Genomic DNA, 24,869 nt, shown 5'->3' with positions numbered 1-24,869 from the left:
CAAAAACAGTCGTGCATATTAATTACATTTCAGTCTTGAAAAACGAAATGATATAGCAGAAACATGATAATATTAATGAATGACATGACATATATTTCATATATAAGGATTACAAAGGGGTGGTGCTCCTTCAAATGAGTCTTGCACAAGACTTTTGAAACTAAATGTTATTCAGATTATTTTTACCACTCTCACATAGCCTCTTTATGCTGATCAGTGAATCTTCTTTATAATCATCCTCTCCTCTCAAAACACCTCTAGGTGCCCTAGTAAATGCAAATACACAAAGTTTTCCTAATAGTGACTGCAACTTGTCAGAATGCTTTTCCAGAAATTCTTTTTTTTTTCCCCTGAAATGAATGAAACAAAGAAAAATCAATAATTTCAACAGTTTATTATCATTTTCAAATATTTGCCTGCCATGAACTGATATACATTACAGCTTTTTACATGGTCTTCACCAGTTTGAGGTTGTTGTTTTTGTTGTTTTCTTGTTGGTTGCCTTTTGGTGTTGGTCCCAGTGGTAACATCTGTGGTGTTTTTTTTTGTTTGTTTGTTTGTTTTTTTGTGTGTGTTTGTTTTTTGTTGTTGTTGCTGTTTTTTTTTTTTTTTTTTCCTAACCTCAGAATCCCAGGTTTTATCAACTCTCATTGAAAATCAGATTGAAAATAGGCTGTGTGGGACAGAAGGTAGAATGTGCAAAGATGTCGCCATCTTGAACAAATTTCTGGTCAATTACTTTGCCTTCATCTTGAAAGTATTTGTTCTGTATGTATGATACATACATCCCATGGGTTACAATATTAAAGTAGTGTTCAGCTTAAAAAGGATTACTTTCCCAGATGAAACATCCAATCTTGAAACTTCTATGACCTTGTAATTCATGGGAAAATACAACCAGAGCTCCAGGAGTTCTAGAGTGCCTGGTATATGCCTGGAATTAAGATGTATGGGGATATAGTGTCTACAGAATATCATTCAGCTACTTCTGGTCTTCGCCTTTGCAATCTTCCAGCACGCTTTGCAGTCCTTGAAAACTGAGAGTATCAAGAAGGTGAGTCTTGAATGAAAACTAAACTGACACAACTGAAATTACCAGATACCATAGATAAAACTATTTTTAAAAGTACAGTTTTTACTCCACTATTAATCAAATACTGGAGGTCAGATACTTTATAAAAAACAGTTATGTAACTTTTTTGTATTTAAAGAAGTTTGGAACAAAATGGTAGAAAAACAGAAGGTACTCTCAAAAGACAGGAAAAGGACTTCATAAAACAGTGTAAAAAAATGACAGGCTAGAGTTACACTGAAGAGTGCTGAGACCATATACACCATGGAACATATCATTAAGAAATTCAAATGAAGTAACTAAGCTTCACTTATTTTAATGCCACTAATTTAATGTTAATTAACACATGGCTTATATTCATCCTTCAGTGATAAGAGTACACTGCAACAGCAGGAACTTCCCTAAAATATAATGTCATGGTAGCCCAGTCTTAAAAATGCAAGGCAACTCCTGATCACCTTAGTTGGAAGGAATTTGTTATTTAGTCTGTGCTTTACTCTGTCCAGCAACTCCAGGTTTCTGCAGGTTCTTTACAACATCGTTCTGACACACAGAAAAGGCTGCATTTTTTGGAGTAAATGCTTTGTGTTAAAGATTCCAAAAGGACACTGAACAAACACAAGTAACCACTTAGACACTAGTTACTTAAAGCCACTGCATGAATATTTACTCCTCATTTTCAATGAATAATTGGAAGAAGAGATTGGCAGAGACCTAGCTTTAATCATGCTACCTCTTTTCTACAACTTCTAGTTGTTCCTTAGGGCACAGTAGATTGTTCTTTATAGAGAGAAAAAAAGTCAAATTGCAGCATCATAACACAGTAAAAAAAAAAGCTGGACAGGACCTGCAACATAGAAAGATGTCCTTGAATGACTGTATTGCTTAGTGCAGAATCTGTGTGGCAGCATTCTTTTGGGTATTGCAAGTATGATACATCATTCCCTGTTACTAAAAATTTCTGTTATACCAATCACCTATTTGATAGCTCAAAATAGGTACAAAAAACATCCTTTTATAATACTGCTTGTAAAGAAAAACATGCCTTTGTAATGCTTCTTGCACAGAAAAACATGTTTTTCTAAAGCTATTTTTAACTGAATGTCATGTCCTGAGAAATACACCATAAAATACAGATGCTGTATTTGTCTCCAATAAAAGCAAAAGCCTGCATTATAACAGTTTAAGGATTTTTAATTTTAAAAAATATAACTGTCAGAAAAAGCTTTAAAAATTAAAAATTAAAAATCATACCCTTCTGCCGATTTCCTACTTGGCAAGAGAACCCAAGTTTTAAATTCAGTTGCTTTTCCAGCAACTTTCTTCCTCTATTGTCTATAAAAGCTTCTTACTGGATTCAGACAAAATATATAAAATAGACACTTTCTTCTAAACTTATTATTTTTACTAGTGGTAAAAATATAAGTTTGATAACATATTTTATGACATATTTTCTTAACTTTGGGCACAGCATCTCAATGAAGCTGAAAAAAGGACAAAAGTGGAGCTGTCCACTATAATAAAGATACTAAATCAAGTATATCTGAGATTTCAAAATGAGCAGTTTTAACACTGTCTTCACTGACAGAAAGGAAGTAACCATTCTCAAAACCTGTAAAAGGTAGAACAGGCAAGTTCTACCAAGAGTTCAAGAACTCTTGGAGTCCATTCTACAGGTAGAAGCATATCTACCTATAATTTTGAAAAAATCTCAGTGTCTCAAAAGTATTCTTTGTGTGTAAGGTTTCTAATATGCCTGAAAAAGGATTGTAGATTATAGTAATAGCTCAAAAAGGTGTCTCTAGTGCCCAAAAATACAGCTGCCCGCTCCTTTAATTGGCTTTCATAAAACATTGGCAGAAATTTAAGGAGAACATGACACCAGAAGCAAGCAGTTTTTATGCAAATGAATAAAGCAAAGTTAAACCCAATTTTGTTGCTAACATGCATTGAATTCTACTGAAAAGCTACTAAAATTTGAAATTGTCAATAGCTGTTCATTAACCCAAGAATGTACTTTCAAGGAATCTCAGCTAAGAATATAATGAGTTATTGATCTGATATGGACACAAAATTTGATTGTGAAACTATCTAAACTTCTCTACATGAGTTGTCCAATTACCGGCAGCAATAATCACTCTGCTTGCTGTCCTGTATGTAAACAAAATGTACGTGGTTAATACCATAAGAATATTTCAAAAATACCTAAAACTGTCAAGTTGCACATTGTGTTTTACTCACATTTCATAAAAAGTCTTCATAAAAAACACAGCCATTTCAAACAGAAGATTATATTTGAAAAGGAGCATTAATATTTTTGAAAAAACAGTTCTTTCTAAAATGCAGTAAGGCTATTATATTATTCCCTTGAAGCAATTTATTGTAAATTTGAGGTTTGCAATGAGAAGCATAACAGCTAATTTACTACTCAGTTGTCTGATTGTTTTCTTTATATTGTATAAGATTTTGAGCCTACAGAGATTTGTATTTCAGTGTAGCTGAAGTCATTGGATACCACACATGCTTCAAGCCTGCTCAAGTCCTAAAGGCAGGAAAATAATTTCATAAGAGCACTCAGTAAAATCACTTAATGATTTATGCTAAGGCACATGCACGACAAGGAGGTGATCCAGGACAGCCAGCATGACTTCCCCAAGAGCAAATCGTGCCTGACCAATCCAATGGCCTTCTGCGATGGAGTGACTGCAACAGTTGACAAGGGAAGATTTACAGATGTCATCTGGACTTCTGTAAGGCCTTTGACACAGTCCCACATGACATCCTGATCTCCAAATTGGAGAGAGATGGATATGATGAGTGGACCATCCGGTGGATAAGGAATTGGCCTGATGTCCACACCCAGAGAGTAGCGGTTACTGGTTCTTGTCCAGGTAGAGTTTGGTAATGAATGGTGTCCCTCTGGAGTCTGCCTTGGGACCACTGCTTTTCAATATCTTCATCAAAGACATAGATAATGGGGTTGACTGCACCCTCAGCAAGTTTGCAGATGACACCAAGCTGAGTGGTGCAGTTGATACCAAAGAAGGAATGGATGCCATTCAAAGGGACCTTCGAAGAAGAGCAGGAAATGTAGACTATGGACTTCAAACATTAAAGTTACTGGGCATATTATCTTTAAGCAAAAGTGGATGATGGATGATTCCAAAAATAAGCCCCTAAACAGTTCTACAAGGCAGATGATTCTGAAATCTTTCACAGAAATTATGTTGGGACCACTTTGTTGAGTACTGTATCTATGCTGGACAGCTCATAAATGAGGTAATATTTAAAGAAGACATGGGTGGAACCACGATGGCTGAATCATTAGAAGAATGTAGACATGAAATGGTCTGTCACTACTTGAGAACTAAAAAAGTTTGTATTCAGGAAAAAGGGAAGTGAAACATCAGTGTGCCCACCACAGAGTATCCTGATAAAAGGTCTTGACAGAAAAGACACATGCATAACCACTTCATGAACGTGCATACAGGCTATGGCACATATCCCTTCAAGACACAACTGATTTATATAAAATGCAGCTCAGAATGCCAAACAGGCATTTGATTTTAAACATCTAGTGACATCATTGTCAAGAAGAAGATCTTGATTTCAAAGTACCACTGAATTTTAAATATGTAATACAATCAGTTTCAGCAGAGAGTGATCTTGACAAATTAGAGGGCCAGGCAATCACTACCCACAAGAAGTTTTACAAGAGCAATGGGGAGGAGACATCCCTGGATACATTTACAGACTGGGGAACAAGGGGCTGGGGAGGAGACCCACAGAAAGGACTCTGGTTGACAGCAAGTTGAATACGAGTCAACAGTGTGCCCTGGCAGACAGAAAGTCCTACAGTATCTGGGGGTGCATCAGGCACAGCATTGATAGCCTGTCAAGGGACACAATTGTCATGCTTTGTGTGGCCTCACATTGAGTACTCTGTACAGTTTGGGGTTTCACAAACTATATAAAAAGGACACAAAACTATTAGAGCATCCAAAGGTGGGCTACAAAGACGGAGAAGGGTCTAGAATGCAAGACGTACGAGGAATGGCTAAATTCACTTGGCTTGTTTAGCCTAGAGAAGAAGAGAATAAGGGGAGACTGAGGGAAGCACTAAGCCTGCTGGAGTTCAAGAAGCACTTGGATAGCACTCTCAGAAATGTGGTTTGTTTTTCAGATGGTCCTGTGTGGAGCCAGGAGTTGGACTCAATGATCCTTGTGGATCCCTTCCAACTCAGGATATTCTATGATTCTATGATCATGAAAGATATTCTTATTTATCTCCATCAGTGTTTAGGTCTTACCAGCTATAAGCCTACTCAATTCAAAGATATGTGCATTAACTTCTTCAATTTTATTATTCATAGACAAATGTGTCAAATTAACTGACTCTTAAAAAAAAAAAAAAAAAAAAAAAAAAAAAGCAGTCTTCCTTGTAGTTAAAGCATTTGACTTTTTTTTTTTTTTTTTTTTTTTTTTTTCATATGGTGTATTTCTCCGTAACTGTTCCTACAACTTCTTCCTTTTCATTTCCATACCTATCTAGAATGGTCTTGAAATCTTCTGAAGATGTTTCCTTTTGTATTGTTGATTTTGATATTTGCAATTTTACCATTAGCAACCATGTTAAAATTAATGATATAAATTGTGTGCTGTAGGATTATATTTATGACATTGAGCTACTAAGAAACAGAGGACTCAACACATGCAGATTTAACATTGGAAGAACAAAAACTGTGAGTTTTATTCTGTACAATAAAAGTGCCTAACTCTTAACTGACACCACTTGTTTACTGAGAATCGTTAGGATTTTGGTGAGGAAAGAATTACTTTAACATACTTGGAATTGCAGTGTTCTCAAAGCAGGCACAGTCATATGTAAGATAAGAGGGAATAAGCAGGCCAATTTCAAGCAATTACTTAAACACTCTAAATTACTGCAGCTGTGAAAAAAGACATACCACTGCAAAGAGCACAAAATCGTATTTTCTTACATACATTCAACTTGTTATGCTGAACAATCATTTTAAACTATCTCAAATCCTGCCTAAAAATATTCAGTATTACTTAACTCTCAATGGTGCCCCCCAATGTTTTGTTATTATACTGGTAACTTTTCCAGACAGACATTGCTTTGTTTCATATAACAGTGCACACACTTCTGAGGCTTAAATATAGACTTTCTGAAATTATTCTTCTACAGTTGCCACTTAAGTCACATTTCTTAGTCTTGTGATTCATATATTGTTTTGGTATCATAGGTCTAGTACAAGAAGTATTACCCAAACAGATCATGATTTTAAGTAATGTTTTCACCCTTCTTCATTGTCTCTTCCAGAAAACGTCACTATGAGATAACTGCAGGGTGAGTAAAGATTGATCGATGACAATATTGTGAAAATGGTTTAATCTGACCTGAAGAAGAATTACTAAAAATTCTAAAGAAAATGTATGCATTTAAATATATATTGACACAAACAAAATAAATGAATAATGTCTGCTTTTCCAGAAGTCCCTAATAGTTTATTATAAACGTACTATGAACCTACTGTCACATTCTTTTCTTAAAACCGACTATAAGAAAAAATATTAAATCAAAATGATTATGCATGTACTGAAACCTAATGGTTTCTACATCAAAACATATCCACTCTTTGGTGTTTTTTGTTGTTTTTGTTTTTGGTTTTGTTTTGTTTTTGGTTTTGGTTTGTTTTGTTGTTTGAGCTGCATGAAGCAATGTGAGCACTTTTGTGCAGAAAACAGAAAGGACAGCCAATACGCAACTTATGTCCAGAGAAGGGCTACAAAGCTGGTGAAGGGCCTGGAACACAAGTCCTGTGAGGAGCAGCTGAGGGAGCTGGGGTTGTTTGGTCTGGAGAAAAAGAGGCTCAAGGGAGACCTCATTGCTCTCTACAACTGCCTGAAAGGAAGGTTTAGTGGGTGATATGGGTGATGGTTGGACCAGATGATCTTGAAGGTCTCTTCCAACCTTAATGATTCTGTCTTTTTGTTTAACTATCTACATTTGGAGCTTTACCTTACTGAACAGCATAACCAAAGTTATTTATTGCATGAATAATCTTCAAAGAGCTTTGCTTCAACATTGCATTGAAGAAATATAAAGGATTAGAACAAACCCTTCTAAATTGCCTTTCTTAACATGTAAGGATCTAAATCAACAGAAACCTTGAACAGGAACAACCCATTACATAAACAGGCTGAATAGCCAACATAGTTTTAGAAGTCCTTTTCTGATTTCCTTTTGCAAAAGTTGCCTCCTCTAGGCTACCTATATGAAGGACCAATACCTTTATGTAAGCAGCAATATACAGAGGAACAAAACAAAATCAAAAACTCAACACATCAAATCTTTGTTTATAGGACTAGCTCACTCACAAATTCACTCAAATGCTTAAGTTTGGAGAGTGTTGGCCACTTTCTAGGTAATAAACAGGTTACTGCTTAAGGATGTATGATTTCAGGATATAAAAACGTTTCTAAAGACATCTCATTTGAATTGTACAAATCTGATTTTGAAAAAAAAAATCTAAGAATATTCCATTGTTAGATCATTTAAAGTGCACCAACTGAATGTTGATGAACTTGCCACCTACAAAAATTCTTCTTTTAGGGAAAGTGCTACATGCCAGCATTAATGTATGAATTAACAAACTTATCTCTGACTAATGCAAAGCATAAATGATTTTTCTTTTTCAGAAGTTGACTCATCATATATTGTTTTAATGATTAATTTCATAAATGACAGCGTTCAGATTTTATGCTTTTAGCCCCCGTATTTACTCTAATACCTTTCTTGTTTTAGTAACTTTAAAATTTGACACAGAATTACTTGACAATCTATACCTTTTCTGTTTGTCTGCTCAAACGGAATAGAATGGACATAATCTTTTCACAGGTCCTAATCCATATTCTCTTAGCACAATGCTAATCACTTAGAAGTCTCTTTCTAACACAAGGGCTAATTAAAGATCTGCAGGAATAATCCTGAATATAGGATACATTTTCATAAAAACGGGAAAACAAATTTATTGTGAAAAGTTAATAAGGTCTTTTTCATCATCTAACCTATATAATACAAATATTATTTACACACCAGTGTCACAGTATCACCAAATTAGAAAAATCACAGAATAGTTGATTTTGGAAGGGACCTCTGGAGATCATTTATGTAGGGTCACCTAGAGCATGTTGCACAGGATCACATCCAGGCAGGTTTTGAATATCTCCAGAGAAGGAAACTCCATAGACTTTCTGGGTAACCTGTTCCAGTGCTCTGTCACCCTCACAGTAAAGCAGTTTTTCAGTAAGGAACGCTTTAATGGGAAAAGGTGAAATGTGACAGGATTTTGTTCATTCACTTTAATATACAGACTGAATTCCATTATTCACTCCATATTCAGCCTGGATTCAGTGTAGCAACTCTCATTTCACAATAGAAAAAAAATAATTATTTTAATCCTATCTATAGTTGAAAATCCCTATCATGGATGAGGACCCTACTGTACTTGTACAAATATTACATTGAAGCTCAGGTTTTTCCATATTAAAATCCTAGGCTCCTTCACAGCAAGATAAAAGTCACATTAAAAATTTATTAGAGTAAGTCTGTGATGCTGTTAACAGGTTTACAGCATCACAGGTTAACAGTTCTAGCATTTTATAATATTCTTTGTTGCCTCATAAAATATTTAAGGAAAATAAGATATATTGATGAAGTGTTGTTACGTTAAAGGGAGTTAATAAATGATAATAGTGCTAGCAAAAGCCTATTCTGGGTATTCCTCACCAAAAAGTGTAGGTGAATTTTATCATGAAGGCATCCCTGTCTTGGTGGAGGAGAAAGAGCACAGCCCATCAAACGCCTCTTCTAGCTTTCCAATTTCTTTTTTCTCTCTTCACTCTTCTTTTCCTAACTTTTCTGTCACTTTGTCTAACTAATGCTAACACTAAATGACTCCCTTCTTTGGCAACCTCTCACACACAGCTTGTGGACCTCCATCCACAAAGTTTGTACAAGAGAAGTGAAATCAAGCTGCTCAGCTCCCCCCTTTGCACAAGGGTGGTGTTTATCAGTGACACTAAGTCTGACTATTCTCCACAAGTGCACACCAGAAGATTCTTTAATTATTTTCACATTCAAACTGACTTGCTCTTTTTTGTCTTACTTCTTCTAGCATTGATTTTCCAGAGCAGAAAGAATTTCTTCATTCTAGAAGCAAGAAAAATAATTATTTATGTATGTGAAATTGACTGTCACACCTGCTGTCACTACAGCTCGTTAACAGTACTTATGTTGTTGGGAGACAAGCTACAGGACAATGAACCTGCTGCAGCCTGTGGGATTTTAGTGGGGAAAGCACACATTAAAATCTTGCAGCACCTAGCCCAGAAGGAGAGGGCAAGTGTCCAGATACACAGAACATTTAGTAAATGGGCAGGATCCCCATTTGGCTTATGGTAGGCGAAGAGGCAGGACATATTCACTATAGTTTCAGCTTCCCTTGGTGGACAGGTTTTAAATCTTCTTATCAGTCTTCTAAATATTCCTATTGTAGCAATCCTTAATTTGCCAGTTGATACATATGTAATGAAACGATGACTGCCATGACTACTTTCATTAATTTTTAAATGTCAAATGTGACACAAACATAAAAGGCAGTTTCAAAACAGGTGTGAAATTTGTGATGCTGTCATTGCAGTGATTGTTGCATACACAAAAAAACTTCACACAAATCCTATATAAGATGCGGAGTCAAACAAAACAAACAAAACTGAATCACTGAATTGTCTAGATGAAAGCCAAAATTAAATCAGAAACAATATATCCCATATAAATAAAATAAAGGTAAAATATTGAGACAAACATGTAAGAAGTGGATATTTAATATTAGTTTTGCAAGAAGTTAAACTTAAGTTGCCATTTTTTTTATAAGTTTCCATAACAGCCAACCAGAAGAATTTGACTACTTTACCACTAAATATTTTATTCTACTTCACACTATATAATTTGCTTTAATGCATTCTATATGAGGTGAACAGTACTTGGTTTTTCATACATTCTATATAATGTGAGAGAGAAGAGTGACAGAATTAGTTCGCCTCTTAAAATACAGTGCGTATGAAGATGTTACTAGAGATATTCATACTTTTTTCTAAGGTTAAATAATCAAGAAGAAACAAACAAAGAAGGAGGGAGAGAAGAGAGAAGAGAAGAGAAGAGAAGAGAAGAGAAGAGAAGAGAAGAGAAGAGAAGAGAAGAGAAGAGAAGAGAAGAGAAGAGAAGAGAAGAGAAGAGAAGAGAAGAGAAGAGAAGAGAAGAGAAGAGAAGAGAAGAGAAGAGAAGAGAAGAGAAGAGAAGAGAAGAGAAGAGAAGAGAAGAGAAGAGAAGAGAAGAGAAGAGAAGACTTCTGATTCTCTTAATGATTTAGATAGGAAAACAAAAAGATTTTGAGTAATCTTCAAATATTGTAATTCTTGAAAATACTAATGCAGGAATTAACACAATATTAAGGTGGCATTTTATCATACAAAGACAGGGAAAATTATTACTGTAATTGGTAGACTTCAGTTATTTTTTTCTTATTCCCTTACCTGAAATTGGAAAACAAATTCAAGTCAAGTAACCTGTAATACAGATGTCTTTCACGCAGCCATTGTGGTACTGATGTTGCTTCCATTTCTCCTAATTTCTGATTTGCAGGAAACTATGGGAAAAAAAAAAAAAAAAAAAAACAAAAAAAACAGATACATTTTACAACTGTCTGTTAAAAGAATTCAATGTTTTCTGAATCCTTCAGATGTTTTCTGAATCCTTACTATCAAAGACGAAAAATGTACATACTGATACCTCAGTGGTGGTAAAATACTCACAGAATCACAGAATCACAGAACTCATTACTGAATAAGAGTAAAATAGAATTAGCCTTGTGGAAAGATTTCCAATACACTGTGGAAAGCCACGTCCACCTGGTGGGTGCTCATCATACCACTTTTTGGCAACAAATTCCAAAATACCTTTACTTTAACCTCTGCCATATCTTTCAGGTAGGAAAGCCACACCTTATATTCAAATTAATAACATGTTAAGCAAATAGCCACATCTTATACCCAAATTAATAACACCTTAAGCAAATAGATTCTAATTGTTCAAAGAGAATGATCTTTCCTGTGTGGAAGGATATAAACATTCCAAATTGAAAATTAGCATAATTTATTTTCAAAATGTGAATTAGAATCTGACTGTCAAGAATACAGCAAACTGGCAATGGACAGATGCCAGTTAAATATGAATCCTTATTATCTTCATTACAGAGCACATAACTTCATTATAGGAGTATAAGAGATAGAAATTAGCTGCTAAGCGCTAACAATTTTTTTTGAATGAATTATTCTGTGGTTTATACAAAGCAAGCAATAGATCTTTTATTATAGACTTTTTGGAACAAGTCAATTTGGATTTAAATCAAGAACATATTTCAAATTTATGTACTAGTGCAGGCATCTTGAAGGCAAAGGAACAAGGTTGCAGCCATTTTTCCCAGTTAGGTTCCAACATTTATACTCTTCTTCCAAACTGGTTTTATAAAAGCTTAGTACCTCCACTGGTAGCAAACACATCTCCTCCATTTTAACCTAAGTAATTACACCAGTTTCTAAGCTATACCTATAACTGTCTGACATTCAAATCATGTATCAACAAAAAGTTTAGCATCCAGCAACAATTCAATTATGTACCTTATGCAAATTTTGCAATTATCACTTCTTCCATGCAAAAGTCATACTAGTGCTAAACTTTACTGATACTGAGGAGAACAAGGAATTCAAAAATTGAGGAAAAAATCCAGTCTTTGCAAAAACATTAAAGAACTGATGAACTGATGATAATGCAATGTGGTGCTCATATTCCTAAAAGGTATTGTTTTTAGTACTTCTATTAGGTATATCAGTAGTATGTGCTACTGGTGATATAATTAGCTCTCCAATATGACTGGAAATTAATCTGGCAATAAAATAAATACACATATAAAGTATTTTACTTCATTTTCAGCTGAGTGAAATGATCAACATACTGACCATGAAACCAACAATGTAGAGGGTGGCTTAGAGACAGGCTCTCAGCAGCCTTACACAGGTTTAAACCAACCATGAATGCTCATTCCAAGGTAGAGAACAAAGTTCCAGGTTTGCTTTTTGATTGCTTGTTTGTTGTTTTTAGGATTATTTTTTTTTAAAAGGAAATATTGGTAAGATGGAAGAAAGGATAACCAGTAAGTCGCTGATATCTTACCTATTTGCAATACAAAGAATAAAAGAGCACAAAAATCAAAGATAAGGCATGAACATTAGAGATTTCCATATACAACCATCAGCAGAGAGTATGCCCTTCTGTGAAGTACAGGCTGTGTGTTTGTTCCCTGATATGCATTGTTAAGCCTGGAAATGCAGATATTTAGTGGATTACAAAGATGCTAAACTTTAAGTTAAACTTAAAGATAAGCTTTAAGTCTTCTGATACACATAGTACACTACGGTTCAAGATCCAAACAAATGCCTGAGCAAAAGGCTGAGTTGTTATGGTCAAAGCCAGCAGAGGACTCATCTTTAGAAGGGACCGGTAAACTCTTTAGTGAAGAAGGTAACATAACTGCAATGGGAATGGGACATGATAATAAGTGAAGAGCAAATTGTTCTTTCTATGGAAATCTCCAAGTTCATGTTGTCTGTGTTTTGTACAGTATACTACCTTAGACACAAATGAAGCTGTAATAGTCCAATATTCTTCACTGTGCATAGCTGTATTTGTAGAGACAGCCTGTAAATCATATGGGTTGTAGGGAACTTTAAGATTGTTCTTGTTTCTTTGAAGACCATATATATATTCCCCACTATCTTTTAGCAACAAAGGTCTCTGTGAAAAGAAGAAAATATTTATATGTAGATGTATAATTTATTTTTCATGATTGCAAGTTATATGTCTACAGATTTTACCATGAGAAGAAATATTAAAAGTACCCGAATCTTCTAATAATAAGCTTAAAAAGTAACAACTCTGAATTGACCAGAAAACTATTATTTTATTATCAAGTTTCTCAGTTTTATTATCTCGACTCTAAATAATTATTTTTCAGTTCTACCAACAGCAAGTTAAATATTACTTTCTTGTTGAGAAAAGTTTCATGTAACCCTATTAGCCTATTACAACTTTTTTAATACAAACAACAAACTTTTCAGTAGTTACATTTCTCCATATTATCTTTCTACATCTATAAATACTATGGTAAGCATTGTTAAGCTTAAAAAACACCAAGAAGTAACAAATACCTAACAGTTTCCAGATTTTTAGATCTAGGACTGTAGATACTGGTGGTATCTAGTTATTTTGGAAATACTTCGTTACTACTGGAAGATATCTTAGTTTTGTGAACAACTGGAATGTTTCTTAAAAATTTTGCAACCATGTATGAAATCAAAAGTCCCAAATGACAAATGACAGAGATATTATTTTTATTGTGTATCCACAATATTTCACAACATTTTGCATACTGAAAGAAACATTATATTTATTTATTTATTTATTTATTTAAGTCATGAAAATGTATATGCAAAATTACAATTAAACCAGTTATCTGTCTGTCTTTGCACCAAAAGAGCAAGAGAATGCAGGAGGTGTCCTGTTTGGCTCCATCAAGATCAGACTGCCCAGCAGTAATCACACTGAATACCAGCTTTGTACTTGGTATGTCTGATCAGGACAGAAATGGTCACAATTCTGCTTAATTCTAGAAAACATCAGCTATGGGAAGCACTGGATAAGTGCTAATTTACAGTGACTGCTATGCATCCAGATGTTCTAAAGGAAAATCTATCATTTTCAGAGGCAAAAACTTCCAGAAAATAAGTATTTTAGATTTGTAACCAATATCATTTCTAGAATATTCAACTACACAGGATGTGGAGAAGGGAAAGTGAAAATCACCGTAAGTGCATATTTCTGAAGTTTGGCCATAGCAGCCTCTCTAGCTAAACATTCACACGACGGTAACACCGTTTGCCAGCCAAGTTTGCCTCGAAGCCTCAAAATATGCATTATAACATCATCAATTGGTTCTGGTACATCAAGAAAAGAAAAAAAAATGTATTTTTATTGGATTTTTTTTGTCATCCTTAAACATAAAGTCTTTTGATTTATTGCATAAGCCTTTGTAAGTATGGAGAATTGGTATAGGAGGATTTATACCATGTTGGAAGATGCTGAAAACATGTATTAGAAAGTCCTTCTCAAAAATAATGAACCATCATATATTCCAGATGTATTTTGCTGTAATTGAAGAACAGTGGTTCAATTGACTTAAAAGTGATCTAATTTTCCAGTGATTTTACTCTGACAGTTGGTATAATGTACATAGCAAAATTCAAAGTACTCACTAGAAAAAAACATAAATTACTGCCCAAAGGCTTTCTCAAGTGCTAGAGACCAAAAAAATAAGAAAGAAGACTGGAAAATTCTCAAGTAAACAAAAAGGAAGTTGAAAAATAAAAGAATAGCAATAATAATTTTAATAGTAATATTTAAAATATATATTTTTTAAATCCATTAAAACAGTGTTCATTTAGAAACCAGACCAATCTAATCTTGCATAGGAGAAGAACACTCCAGTTGAACAAAAGACTCAGTAATGTTATGGAAAACAATTTGAGAAATCCTAGAAAACACTGAAAATATGTTCCTATAGTTTTAAATCCCTATTAAGAAGTTCATTAATAAAAAAAAATTTGGAAAGAAAAGAAAAGAAAAGAAAAGAAAAGAAAAGAAAAGAAAAGAAAAGAAAAGAAAAGAAAAGAAAAGAAAAGAAAAGAAAAGAAAAGAAAAGAAGAAAAGAAAAGAAAAGAAAAGAAAAGAAAAGAAAAGAAAAGAAAAGAAAAGAAAAGAAAAGAAAAGAAAAGAAAAGAAAAGAAAAGAAAAGAAAAGAAAAGAAAAGAAAAGAAAAGAAAAGAAAAGAAAGAGAGAGAAAGAAAGAGAGAAAGAGAGAGAGAGAGAGAGAGAGAAAGAGAGAGAGAGAGAGAGAGAGAGAGAAAGAAAGAAAGAAAGAAAGAAAGAAAGAAAGAAAGAAAGAAAGAAAGAAAGAAAGAAAGAAAGAAAGAAAGAAAGAAAGAAAGAAAGAAAGAAAGAAAGAAAGAAAGAAATCAGAATCCAATTGTGATAGGAGTCCCTCCCAGTTTTCATGCTCAGCCACAGATATTTTTAATGAAGAAATGATGATCAAAATCTATTTTTCCCCACACTAATCCTGGAAGATAAGAAGGAAAACATACCTACTGTTTAAGAAACTATTTAAAAGAAAAAGGAATTGTAGCTAACTATAAAATACAAACAACTTTAAAACAATTATTCAAATTATGTATGAAAGTAAATTTTGGTATGAGACAGGTATTAAAAAACAAACCCATCATAAGGTGAATATGGAAGATAAAGTTGTCAGCATTTCCCTAACGTGTACTCTTACTCTAAAGCAGGAGAGGGATGAAGAAAAAGAGTAGCAGCTGAGTAGTATAATATCATTGTAAATCTGACACAAATAGCTGTAGATGTATAACTAAGAACACAGTCTTCCCTATGGTGCTACGACTACCTACCTGTTTTATCATATGAATAAACTTTTGCTTTCATGGGCTTTTTAGGAGATCCTTCAGCTTTTGGTTGCTCACAAATATTTTTATGACAACTCGGTTCAAACACAGGCATTTGCATTTCAGTCCTTCTACTACTATCTACAACCAACACATTAAAAAGGAAAATATTACTCATTTAAAGCAGATCACTATGCACAATTATTTTCTAATTCAAGTTGAACTTCTACAGGTTTACATTTCTGTAACTTCTACTTCTCAAAATGCATTCTGATGATTTTAGAGGCAGGCACACACAAACACACACAAGATACTATTACTTGTTGTTGACAATACATTAAAAATTGTATAAATTGGCATCACATACTTCAGAATGGTTGCATAATAAATGTAACACTTATTTCCTGTGTATTCCATGAGATTTAGAGACTAATATTCATTTTTGTCATTTGTTTTACAGCAAGGGTTTATTATCCTTGTTCATTACTAGAAAACCTTTTTATCCATTCTGAAATTTTATCTATTTAATCCATTCGGTGATCCTGCATGAACAGGGAGGTTTGACCAGATGACCTACAGAGGTTCTTTACAACCTCAGCCATTCTTTGATTCTGTGATTCTCTGAGGGAAAAAAAATAAAAAATATTTAGCATTCCTTTTGCATTCCTCTTATATCACATTTACATGTCAGTTGACCATTTAATTTTAATAAAGCAGGTTCAGACCTCCAAGTATTATGTTCCTTCTTCCCCCACTTCATACAGAAGTAATCAATTAAGATTTCCTTTAGAACTCCTGTTCAGCAAATCATGTAAGAAATAATTAGTGATATGTATCAAGCTAAACCCTTGGGGTGCATTGTCCTTCCCCTGCAGGCTGAGGAGAAAATGGGAGAAATGTGAGAAGACTCAGGGATGGTAGTAATAGGGAAAATTAGTTAATTAGTAGGAAAATCAAAAACTGCAGGTGCAAGCAAAGCAAAAAGAGGAATTCATTCACCACTTCCCACCATCAGGGAGGTGTCCAGCCACTTTTTGGAAAGAAGGTCCTCAGATTAAAAATCCTTTCTTCAATTTTTACACAAAGCATAGTGCAAAAATTAATAAGGAAAGAGAACTCCAGCTTGCAGAGTTGCTTGAAACCCACTAAAATCAGTCTGAAGCTTGCAATAACCTTCAAACTGCGTGTGTGCAGTTTTATTTCCCCATACATAAGACTTTGATTTTGTATTTCAGAGAGTTGATCTCACATCATAATTTTTAAAAAATACCCATTACACAGTCTTTTCACTTAAAAAAAACTTTGAATAGATAAATCTACTCAGAGAAGAAGCATAGAATAGATAACTGTAACTTTTAAAAAGTACAATATAAATATATTCTTATGTACTTTGCAGTTGGCATACTGACTTAAAGTCATTGTTGCATCTCCACTAATTCATTAAAAAATAAATAAATAAAAGTGAAGTTATGCAGGTTTCTTCCTGTGGATTCACAGCGATGAGGAAAGAATATCATATTTTTTATTACTCCACTTTCCATCATTTTAAGTACTTTAAGTACTTTAAATGTACTTTAAGTACTTTTCCATCATTTTTAAGTACTTTACCATATACAGCAGAAGAAGGTGATGTACCAAAGACTTGCTGAACTGCTTTGCAAACAGAACTTGTTTCCCAATTCTCATTATTTGACATTAAGGAAGCCACTTCTGTTATATTCCTCTTTAGCTTCACTGTCTCGTGCTCAGATACTACTGTAGGCTCACAAGCAGATAAGTCTCTTTCTTCTTTATGTTTTCCTGGGTGTCTAAAATCAAACAATTTTAGGAAAAAATCTGAAGGAATTCCAGCTGAGAAAAATTCCTTATAGAACATTTTCAGGAATATCTGGAAAAGGAGTGGAGAGGTGGACTGCACTGAGCTGGATGGTGCAGCCAGTTTCTGTTTCTTTTTTAAAGCCTCTGGTGTTTTGAAGAGTGGAAGTGGGCCATATAAATGCCAGGAGATTTCTTCCTTAAAACTCTCAGTCAGCATCTTGCAAATGAGAACAAAAACATCAGTAAGAATGTCCAAGACATATCCTAGTCTGAAGGAAGCAGCCTAGCAGGTCACCTGCTTACTTGCACAACCAACAGTGGTTTGGTACAAGTCTTTGTCCACACCGAGAGACATGCAAGCAGTATACAGACATGAAGTTGTACGTACAGGTTTCAAACTAACTTTCACATTTAAAGTTGTTTCTAAAAAACACAGGTACATAGGTATTTATAAACAGCAGCACTATACAGAAAACATCCTCCAAACCCAGTCATATGTACAAACCTCTTCCCAAGGGCTGTGCCTTCTGGAAGGATCATTGGCGCTCTTAGAAGTATAAGAGAAAAAAGTGAAACCTCAGGTAGCAAGTGGCAACCTTGGAAAAGATTCTTTCTCTTTACTCAAGAGTGATAAACAGCAAAGTAAAAGTAATTCTTGGATCCAGAACATGAGGCAGAAGTCTGTGTTAAGAGACCTTGATTATGGTAGTAGCATGTATGTGCTTTTCTCAAGACAGATGTGCAAAGCTTGATGTGGGCAAATTAGACAAATATAAAGTTGTACTGTGAGCACTGAAACTAATGAAGACTGGACATTTCCCAATCTGTGCTTTAATACTCCCTAATCCCTCCCCAGAAATATTTCTAGCTTCAGTTCCCATGCTTGGACTCCTACTCTCAGCTTTCTCCCACATCACCCATTAATTGAATGAGACAGTAAGCAGCATGCATTGCAGCTGGCTATACTAGCCAGAATGTAGTTCCTTACTGGTCAGTTACTTCCCAACAGCTGGAACAGATACCCTTCTGCCTGCATTGGGACTGATGAAAACTGAGGTTCCATTAAACAAAACCTCGTCAATAGCTGAACTTCATTTTTAATTTTTAAAATTTAATTAAATCTGAAATACACTCATATTTTTGTACTTTTTTGCAGGTGACAGTAATGCTGTACATACGAATACATTTGCACAGGTTCCTGTAGCATATAATTACCCCATTTTACCAGAATTAAAAATAGTATGTTACTAGACTGTGTTCCTTTTACAATGACTTTGCTAGCACTTCTCCATGTTTTCACTGATGTAAAAAAAATAAAACTCTATTGCAATCAGCCAAAATTACAAAGTTTGTGCTGAAGTGTTAACAGGTTTCACAGAATTCACAAGGAAAGAGTCAAATAATTTGGTAGAAGTCCAGTGCAGTATCAAGTTTTAACTAGCAAAGAACAAAAAATTATCATGAAGAAAAATATTTTTACCTACATTTTATCAAAGCACATGCCTTCCTCTTTTATTTCTGCTTCATTTCTCTTTTCTGTGCTTGGTCTGTAAACTGCTGTGCGAAGAATGGAGCATTTCTTCTTTAGTGAAGATGACTGGGAACAAAGGGCATTAATTTTAATAATTATAGAGGGGGAGATCACATGTTTTACTTAAAAAAAAAAAAAAAAGCCAGAGAATAAATGTATCTAAAAACCATGAAAAATATTTCCAAAAGCACCGTCTGATAGCTGTACTCAGCTTTCATTACAGAATATTTCTGACTTTAATTATACATTTTATGTGCATGAAAATTTACTTATAAAAAAGAATCTTGATAAAAGACTTAAAAATAATTGTGCTCAGAGCACTAAAACAAATGTATAGTATTTTCATATGGACTGTAACATCGTTTTTATAATCCTGTTTCCATCAACCTAAGCCTGAAATAGTTAAAACCTTCAGAAAAAGAAATTTTAAATTTAGAACGATGAATCGTTGTTTTGCAGGACACTTGAGGCAAACACTAACTAAATGAACAGACTTCCATTAATCATGGAAATTAGATTCATTTAGCTGGATTTATAGATGAAGTAGTAGTAGGTTCACATATAAAAACCATAGAGGACTGAATTTGGTTATTCCAATTATCACCATACAATAGAACATTTTTACCTCATAGGAATGAATAGAATAAAGAGTTTAAAATGCATAAGAAAGATAAAAGTATAAAATAAGACAGAACATAATGCCTCTGCTTCAGATTTGAGAGCTACAGCTTACTGCAGAGAGAAGATATTTTAAATGGTGACTACTGTAGCATATTTGGTAAGAGTAATTTGGTAATGTAAAGCCTTCCTCTGAACTCCACTTTGGAAAGACAGAGGGTAGTGAGTTATGAACAAATTCAGATTATACCAACACTTATAGAATTGTTTTTATGGAAAAACAAAACAAAACAAAACAAAAAAACAACACTTTTCTGCCATATCCCCATATTTTAATGGTTACTGAACACCAAATCCTCCCTCCAGGAAAAGGCCTCACAATAAATGACAGTCTCTGAAGTTTTACATACAAAGCTCCTAGGAGGAAGACATTCACTCCTGTGACTTCACAGGTATTAAACATGTAATCAACATGTTTTTATATAACATTTTCCCAGGCAAAAGCCAGATTTAAAAAAAAAAAGAAAAAGCTGTATGTAAAAATACTGTAAATCTAGGACTACCTTATATATATAACAAGGTTATCCATGCAAAGGATACCTGACTACTCATTAGATTGACGTCAATTTTTTCAGTCTTAAAAAAAAAAACAAACCACAATATCCCCCAAATTGCATTAGAAAACAAAATCGGTTTTATAGAAATTAATTTAATATTAACATTGCTGTAAACAGCCATTCTTACCTGCTCACTGCTGTCTTCCTTACTTCTGCCAGCTGGTTCACACACGCTATACCTGCCTTTTACCATAAGCAACACCTCTGTCCTCTCTGGTTCAAACCGGAGACGAGACACTAATTTTTCTTTCAGCGTTTTGGTTTGACATTCCATCTGGGTTTGACATCCTTCATCCTAACAGCAAAAATACATCAAATAAACTAAATCTGCAGTAATGACTGTTTCCCCACTGTGTCCTCAGAGTGAATTTCACACTTGAGAAGATCTGCAGGCACCTTAGAAATTAGGTGGTGTGCGGATATTTACTTCTGCAGTGTTGGAACTGAAAGTTCAGAGTTCACATTAAAAACAATCACCTTAGAACTTAGTTTTAAGAGGCTGCAAGCTCAGATGATCACTTTTACTCAATTTCTTCTCCAGTTTCTCTGGGATACACCCTTCACCCCATGCATCACGGCTCAGTCACTTAGTGGATCTTAAAACTAGGAAATGGGCAGAAGGAGGACTTGTCTTGTCCCAGTGGCAGAGATCTCTTCTGAAACCACAAAATCTTCTCTAGATCTAGCTCTATCCCCAGTAGCAGCAAGTCAATATGCTCACTGAATTAAAGATCACATGCAAGGTAGTAAAGCATGCGCTGAAGATGTTTACTAATACTGGTCTAATATTAATGTGGAAGTTTAATCTATTTCTGAACATTTGGTAACTATTTTTTTCAATGATATAAAATCAACTAGTGGTGAGAGGTGGCACTTTGCTGCTTCTTGTGGTATTACTTTATAAGCTAAGTTTCTAACAGTCTAAAGATTTTCAGCAGGGAGGTGCTGTGACCTGAGAATTAGTTGCTGAGGCAGCTGCAAACAAATGATGGCCATGACCTATCCAAACTGCTCCTTACTAGACCCAGGACAACCATTCACACCCCAAGAATACAAAGTGCTGAGGTTTTCTTACCACTTAGTATCCTTCAGATAGTAGCTAGTATCCCCACAATCAATAAACTTTCAGAAATCACATTTACATTCCTCAATAAATTTAGTGCAGAACAGATGTTTCAAACCAATGCAAGAACTAACTGTGCACCAGAGTCAATCAATACAGTTCACAGGCAAAATTATCTCAGCCGTGGAAGTGGCAAGCTCCCACTGAGTAGTGGTAAACTCTTTACCCATTACAGATAAATCCAAAAAGACTGATACTGAAGCAGCCATACTACCAATACCTATGCTTAAGTAATCACTACCCCTAGTAGCAATATCTCACATCTCTTATAGGAGTCTCCTGTTAGGGGTCTGGATGGATCCCTTCCAGAAACACCTCCCAGCTCCTCCTCTAGTCTTGAGGTGTAACATCATTGGGGAAAACAGAGAGAGAACTATGACCCACTGATTTCACTCTTTTCCTTAATTTTTAAAGTATAATAAGATGGAAGAGCTAATAAAGAAAGAAAACTGAAGAAGACTGAAAATACCGTTTATGTTTCTTCAACAGAAACAAAATCAAAATCTACCTTTTGTTCTGTCACAGGGATCAAAATTCATTAGTCAAAATATACAGTTAATAATTTATTAAGGACTCAACTGATCAAGCAATATAAGTACTTGAAATCCAGCTGATGTACAATCCAAATGTGTGATCTTTTCAACTGTCAGCAACAAATGTTCAGAAACTAATAAAATGCATATCTGCTTCAAAAAAAAACATAGAAAAACACAGGATTTGTTACAGTCCCTATTTGTATTGTGGACACCTTAGTATCCAAGCATGTCAAAATTTAGGCGTAAGCTAAATGAAAACCTGCATGTTTGGTGCCGTGATAAGGAGAGACAAGATATCCAAGATATATCAGTGTTATCATCTCCCTTAGCACTTGAGCATTAGGACACCCTCACAGCAATCCTTCCAACATCTGGCCCATAGACCCCACTTAAACACAAAGTTGTAGGGATTTAGTAACCTTCAGCAGCTTTTTGTTCAGCTGGTAATTTATGTATCATGAAACCCCTCCAAGGAGACACCTTGGCCCTGCTCACCATCCCTGTGACCACCAACCTGGCCGTCAGGTCTGACCATGGGCAGATGGGTGGGATGGGCCAGGTCCATGGGGGTTCTTGGAGCAGCTGCAGCCCCAAGTCCCTGGTGTCCCTTCCTGCCCGTTGGGGGATCGTTGGGGCCTGGAGGGCCGTTAGGCTGCCACTGTAGGCTCTGGCCTGTGGGCTTACGGGTCAGCTGCCCCTTGGCTTGTCCAGCCCCGATATCCACATCCTAGATGCCAACTGCATTAAGCTATCAGTTGTAAACCTGTGTGTTGTGTATTTACATGTGTGTGAGAGTGTGTGTAAGTTGGTGTTGTCATTGCTTTTTTTTTCTTTTCTTTTCTTTTCTTTTCTTTTCTTTTCTTTTCTTTTCTTTTCTTTTCTTTTCTTTTCTTTTCTTTTCTTTTCTTTTCTTTTCTTTTCTTTTCTTTTCTTTTCTTTTCTTTTCTTTTTTTCTTTTTTTTTTTTTGATAATAAGCTTTTCAGTGACTCACTTGAACTTTCCAACAGGGAAAAAGTCACAGCCGTGGTTTTTCCCCTTGCACTCTGCTTGCATGAGGCAGTCATCACCTAGGTCACAACCTACCTGCTGTGATTATACCTCTACTTTAGGATGCTTGCTCTTTAGTAGTCTATAAATGGTTATATTCAAAACCTTATTTATCATAAGCTTGTAATATACTCTGTGAGAAAAGAAGGGTTTGACCAGATTGTTTTTACATTGTTCTGATTTTGTTTGATAAGCTCACACTGACTTTTGGATTTCCACATACAGCACACTATTTTTCCTGCTTTCAGGCTTGACGTGAGTTGTTTTAGAGATGGAAGAGAGAGAGTTGTAAGCAGCAAATGTGTCTATGTCCAGAGAGATTTGTGCAATGATCATGGGTTGTTTTTTTTCACTTCTGAGAACTCCGACCAGAAGTTGATCAATGCAACACTCAAAACCAGCCTGTAAGAGGTCAGACAAGGTTAATTTTTGGCCAAAAAACATCTCACTGTAATATCAAGTAAAGCCAACAGTAAATGGCTCAACTAACTTCTACTGACACTTTCCTTAGTATGGCTCTGTGTCATGGGGAGATGCTTCAAGCTGTGGGATGTTCAAGAAGACGTGAGTAATGTAAGTACTTAGGTGAACTAATCAGATGTTACTACACCCTCACCAAGCTGAATTTTTTTTAAGATAAAACTATTTTGTACTTCAGTAGTTTAAAACTCTGGTATCTTTCATATTTCAGTACTTCAGTAGACTTCAGTTTGCTTTTTTCCTGAGCTCTTAGTGTATACAAATTATATCTTTCCACTTGTATTTCATTAATCATAAATTTGTTACATAATTAAAAGAACAAAGTATATTTTAAGAAATCAAAAGATAGAAAAGATAGAAAAGTAGAAAGATAGAAAGTTTGAGCTGCCAGACACCATTGGAAGTCTGTAAAAGCAAATAGAAGTCTGCTGAGAACTAACTCATCCATTTGATTTGACCTTATATGGCTTTCATAAAGATTTAAATGATGACTAATCCTTTATTTGCTAATCTGAAACACTAATGCCCAAATAAAATATGATTTTTGACACATTAATACTAATAAGCCTGACTTAGTGAATCAGTAATGATTGTCACACCAAGGCAATGGAATGGACTTCTGAATTGACTGCTGAAACATCAACCTGCATCAACAGTTCTACTCATTTAAGAGACCACAAGTGATTTGTATAACAATTGCTGCTAAGCTGTATTTTGACCACATCTGGTCCAATTATTAAAATTTTTGGAGTCAATTCCTCTTTTTACAGCTGGGGTTGGAGTTAAACTAATTGTGGTTGGAGTTAAACTAATTGTGGTGTGCTGAGGGGTGGTTAGCAGTATTGGTCTAATTTCCTTACATGTCACATTCACAAGTTTCAAGTCCTTAGCTGGTTGGTTCAAATTGCCACAAAGCTCTCTCTGCTCCTTCTTGTGATGGTATGTCTCGTTTCTCCTCTTCTGCTGGCTCTGATTTTATGTGGATGTAATGAATCCATGATTTCATCCCTTTCACTTTGATTGCAGTGGGAGTGTGGAACAAGACAGTGTAAGGTCCTTTCCACTTTTCCTTTAGGGAGTCATATTTCCACATTTGGATCTGCACCTGATGTCCAGGTCAGAACATCCAATGGAACTGGTTGTGGTTCCTGTATATATCTATGAAGAGGGGACAAAATAGTAGACAAAGATGCCTGTAATTTCATCTTTTCCTTACCTCTTTTCTTTCTTTGTTCCTCAGTTATTGTAAACTTTATAGGCTATTTCAATCAACTGTGAGATTGACATTTATTGAATATTATCTTCCCAGAACCTGCACTGTCTGACTTTTTGGGTCCTGATACAATGACAAAAATGCTAACATATTCCACC

General features: G+C 35.0%; 1 protein-coding gene across 4 annotated transcripts; it reads right to left on the bottom strand.

Annotated features, from left to right (window-relative positions):
• Window positions 1-300: 300 nt before the first annotated feature.
• On the bottom strand, window positions 301-24,869 carry DNAH14 (dynein axonemal heavy chain 14). Of its 4 annotated transcripts, XR_014691865.1 has the most exons (7): window positions 24,359-24,869; window positions 20,439-20,606; window positions 19,030-19,142; window positions 15,734-15,868; window positions 12,843-13,007; window positions 10,691-10,788; window positions 301-1,037 (listed from the first exon to the last, which is right to left on the bottom strand). XR_014691865.1 is itself a non-coding variant. In XM_084515553.1 (4 exons), exons 1-4 carry the CDS (start codon window positions 15,743-15,745, stop codon window positions 983-985), a joined length of 345 nt encoding a protein of 114 aa, XP_084371679.1. In that variant the 5' UTR covers window positions 15,746-16,286; the 3' UTR covers window positions 301-982. The 4 variants fall into 4 exon arrangements, 3 of the variants coding, with proteins under 3 accessions (XP_084371679.1, XP_084371680.1, XP_084371678.1); XM_084515553.1 differs by lacking the exons at window positions 19,030-19,142; window positions 20,439-20,606; window positions 24,359-24,869 and having other exon boundaries at window positions 10,691-10,803; window positions 15,734-16,286; XM_084515554.1 differs by lacking the exons at window positions 19,030-19,142; window positions 20,439-20,606; window positions 24,359-24,869 and having other exon boundaries at window positions 15,734-16,286.

The sequence above is a fragment of the Aythya ferina genome (assembly GCF_964211825.1).
Source record: "Aythya ferina genome assembly, chromosome: 3".
Lineage (NCBI taxonomy): Eukaryota > Metazoa > Chordata > Aves > Anseriformes > Anatidae > Aythya > Aythya ferina.
The sequence above is the reverse complement of the archived record's forward strand: the minus strand, read 5'-3'. Positions and strand labels throughout refer to the sequence as shown.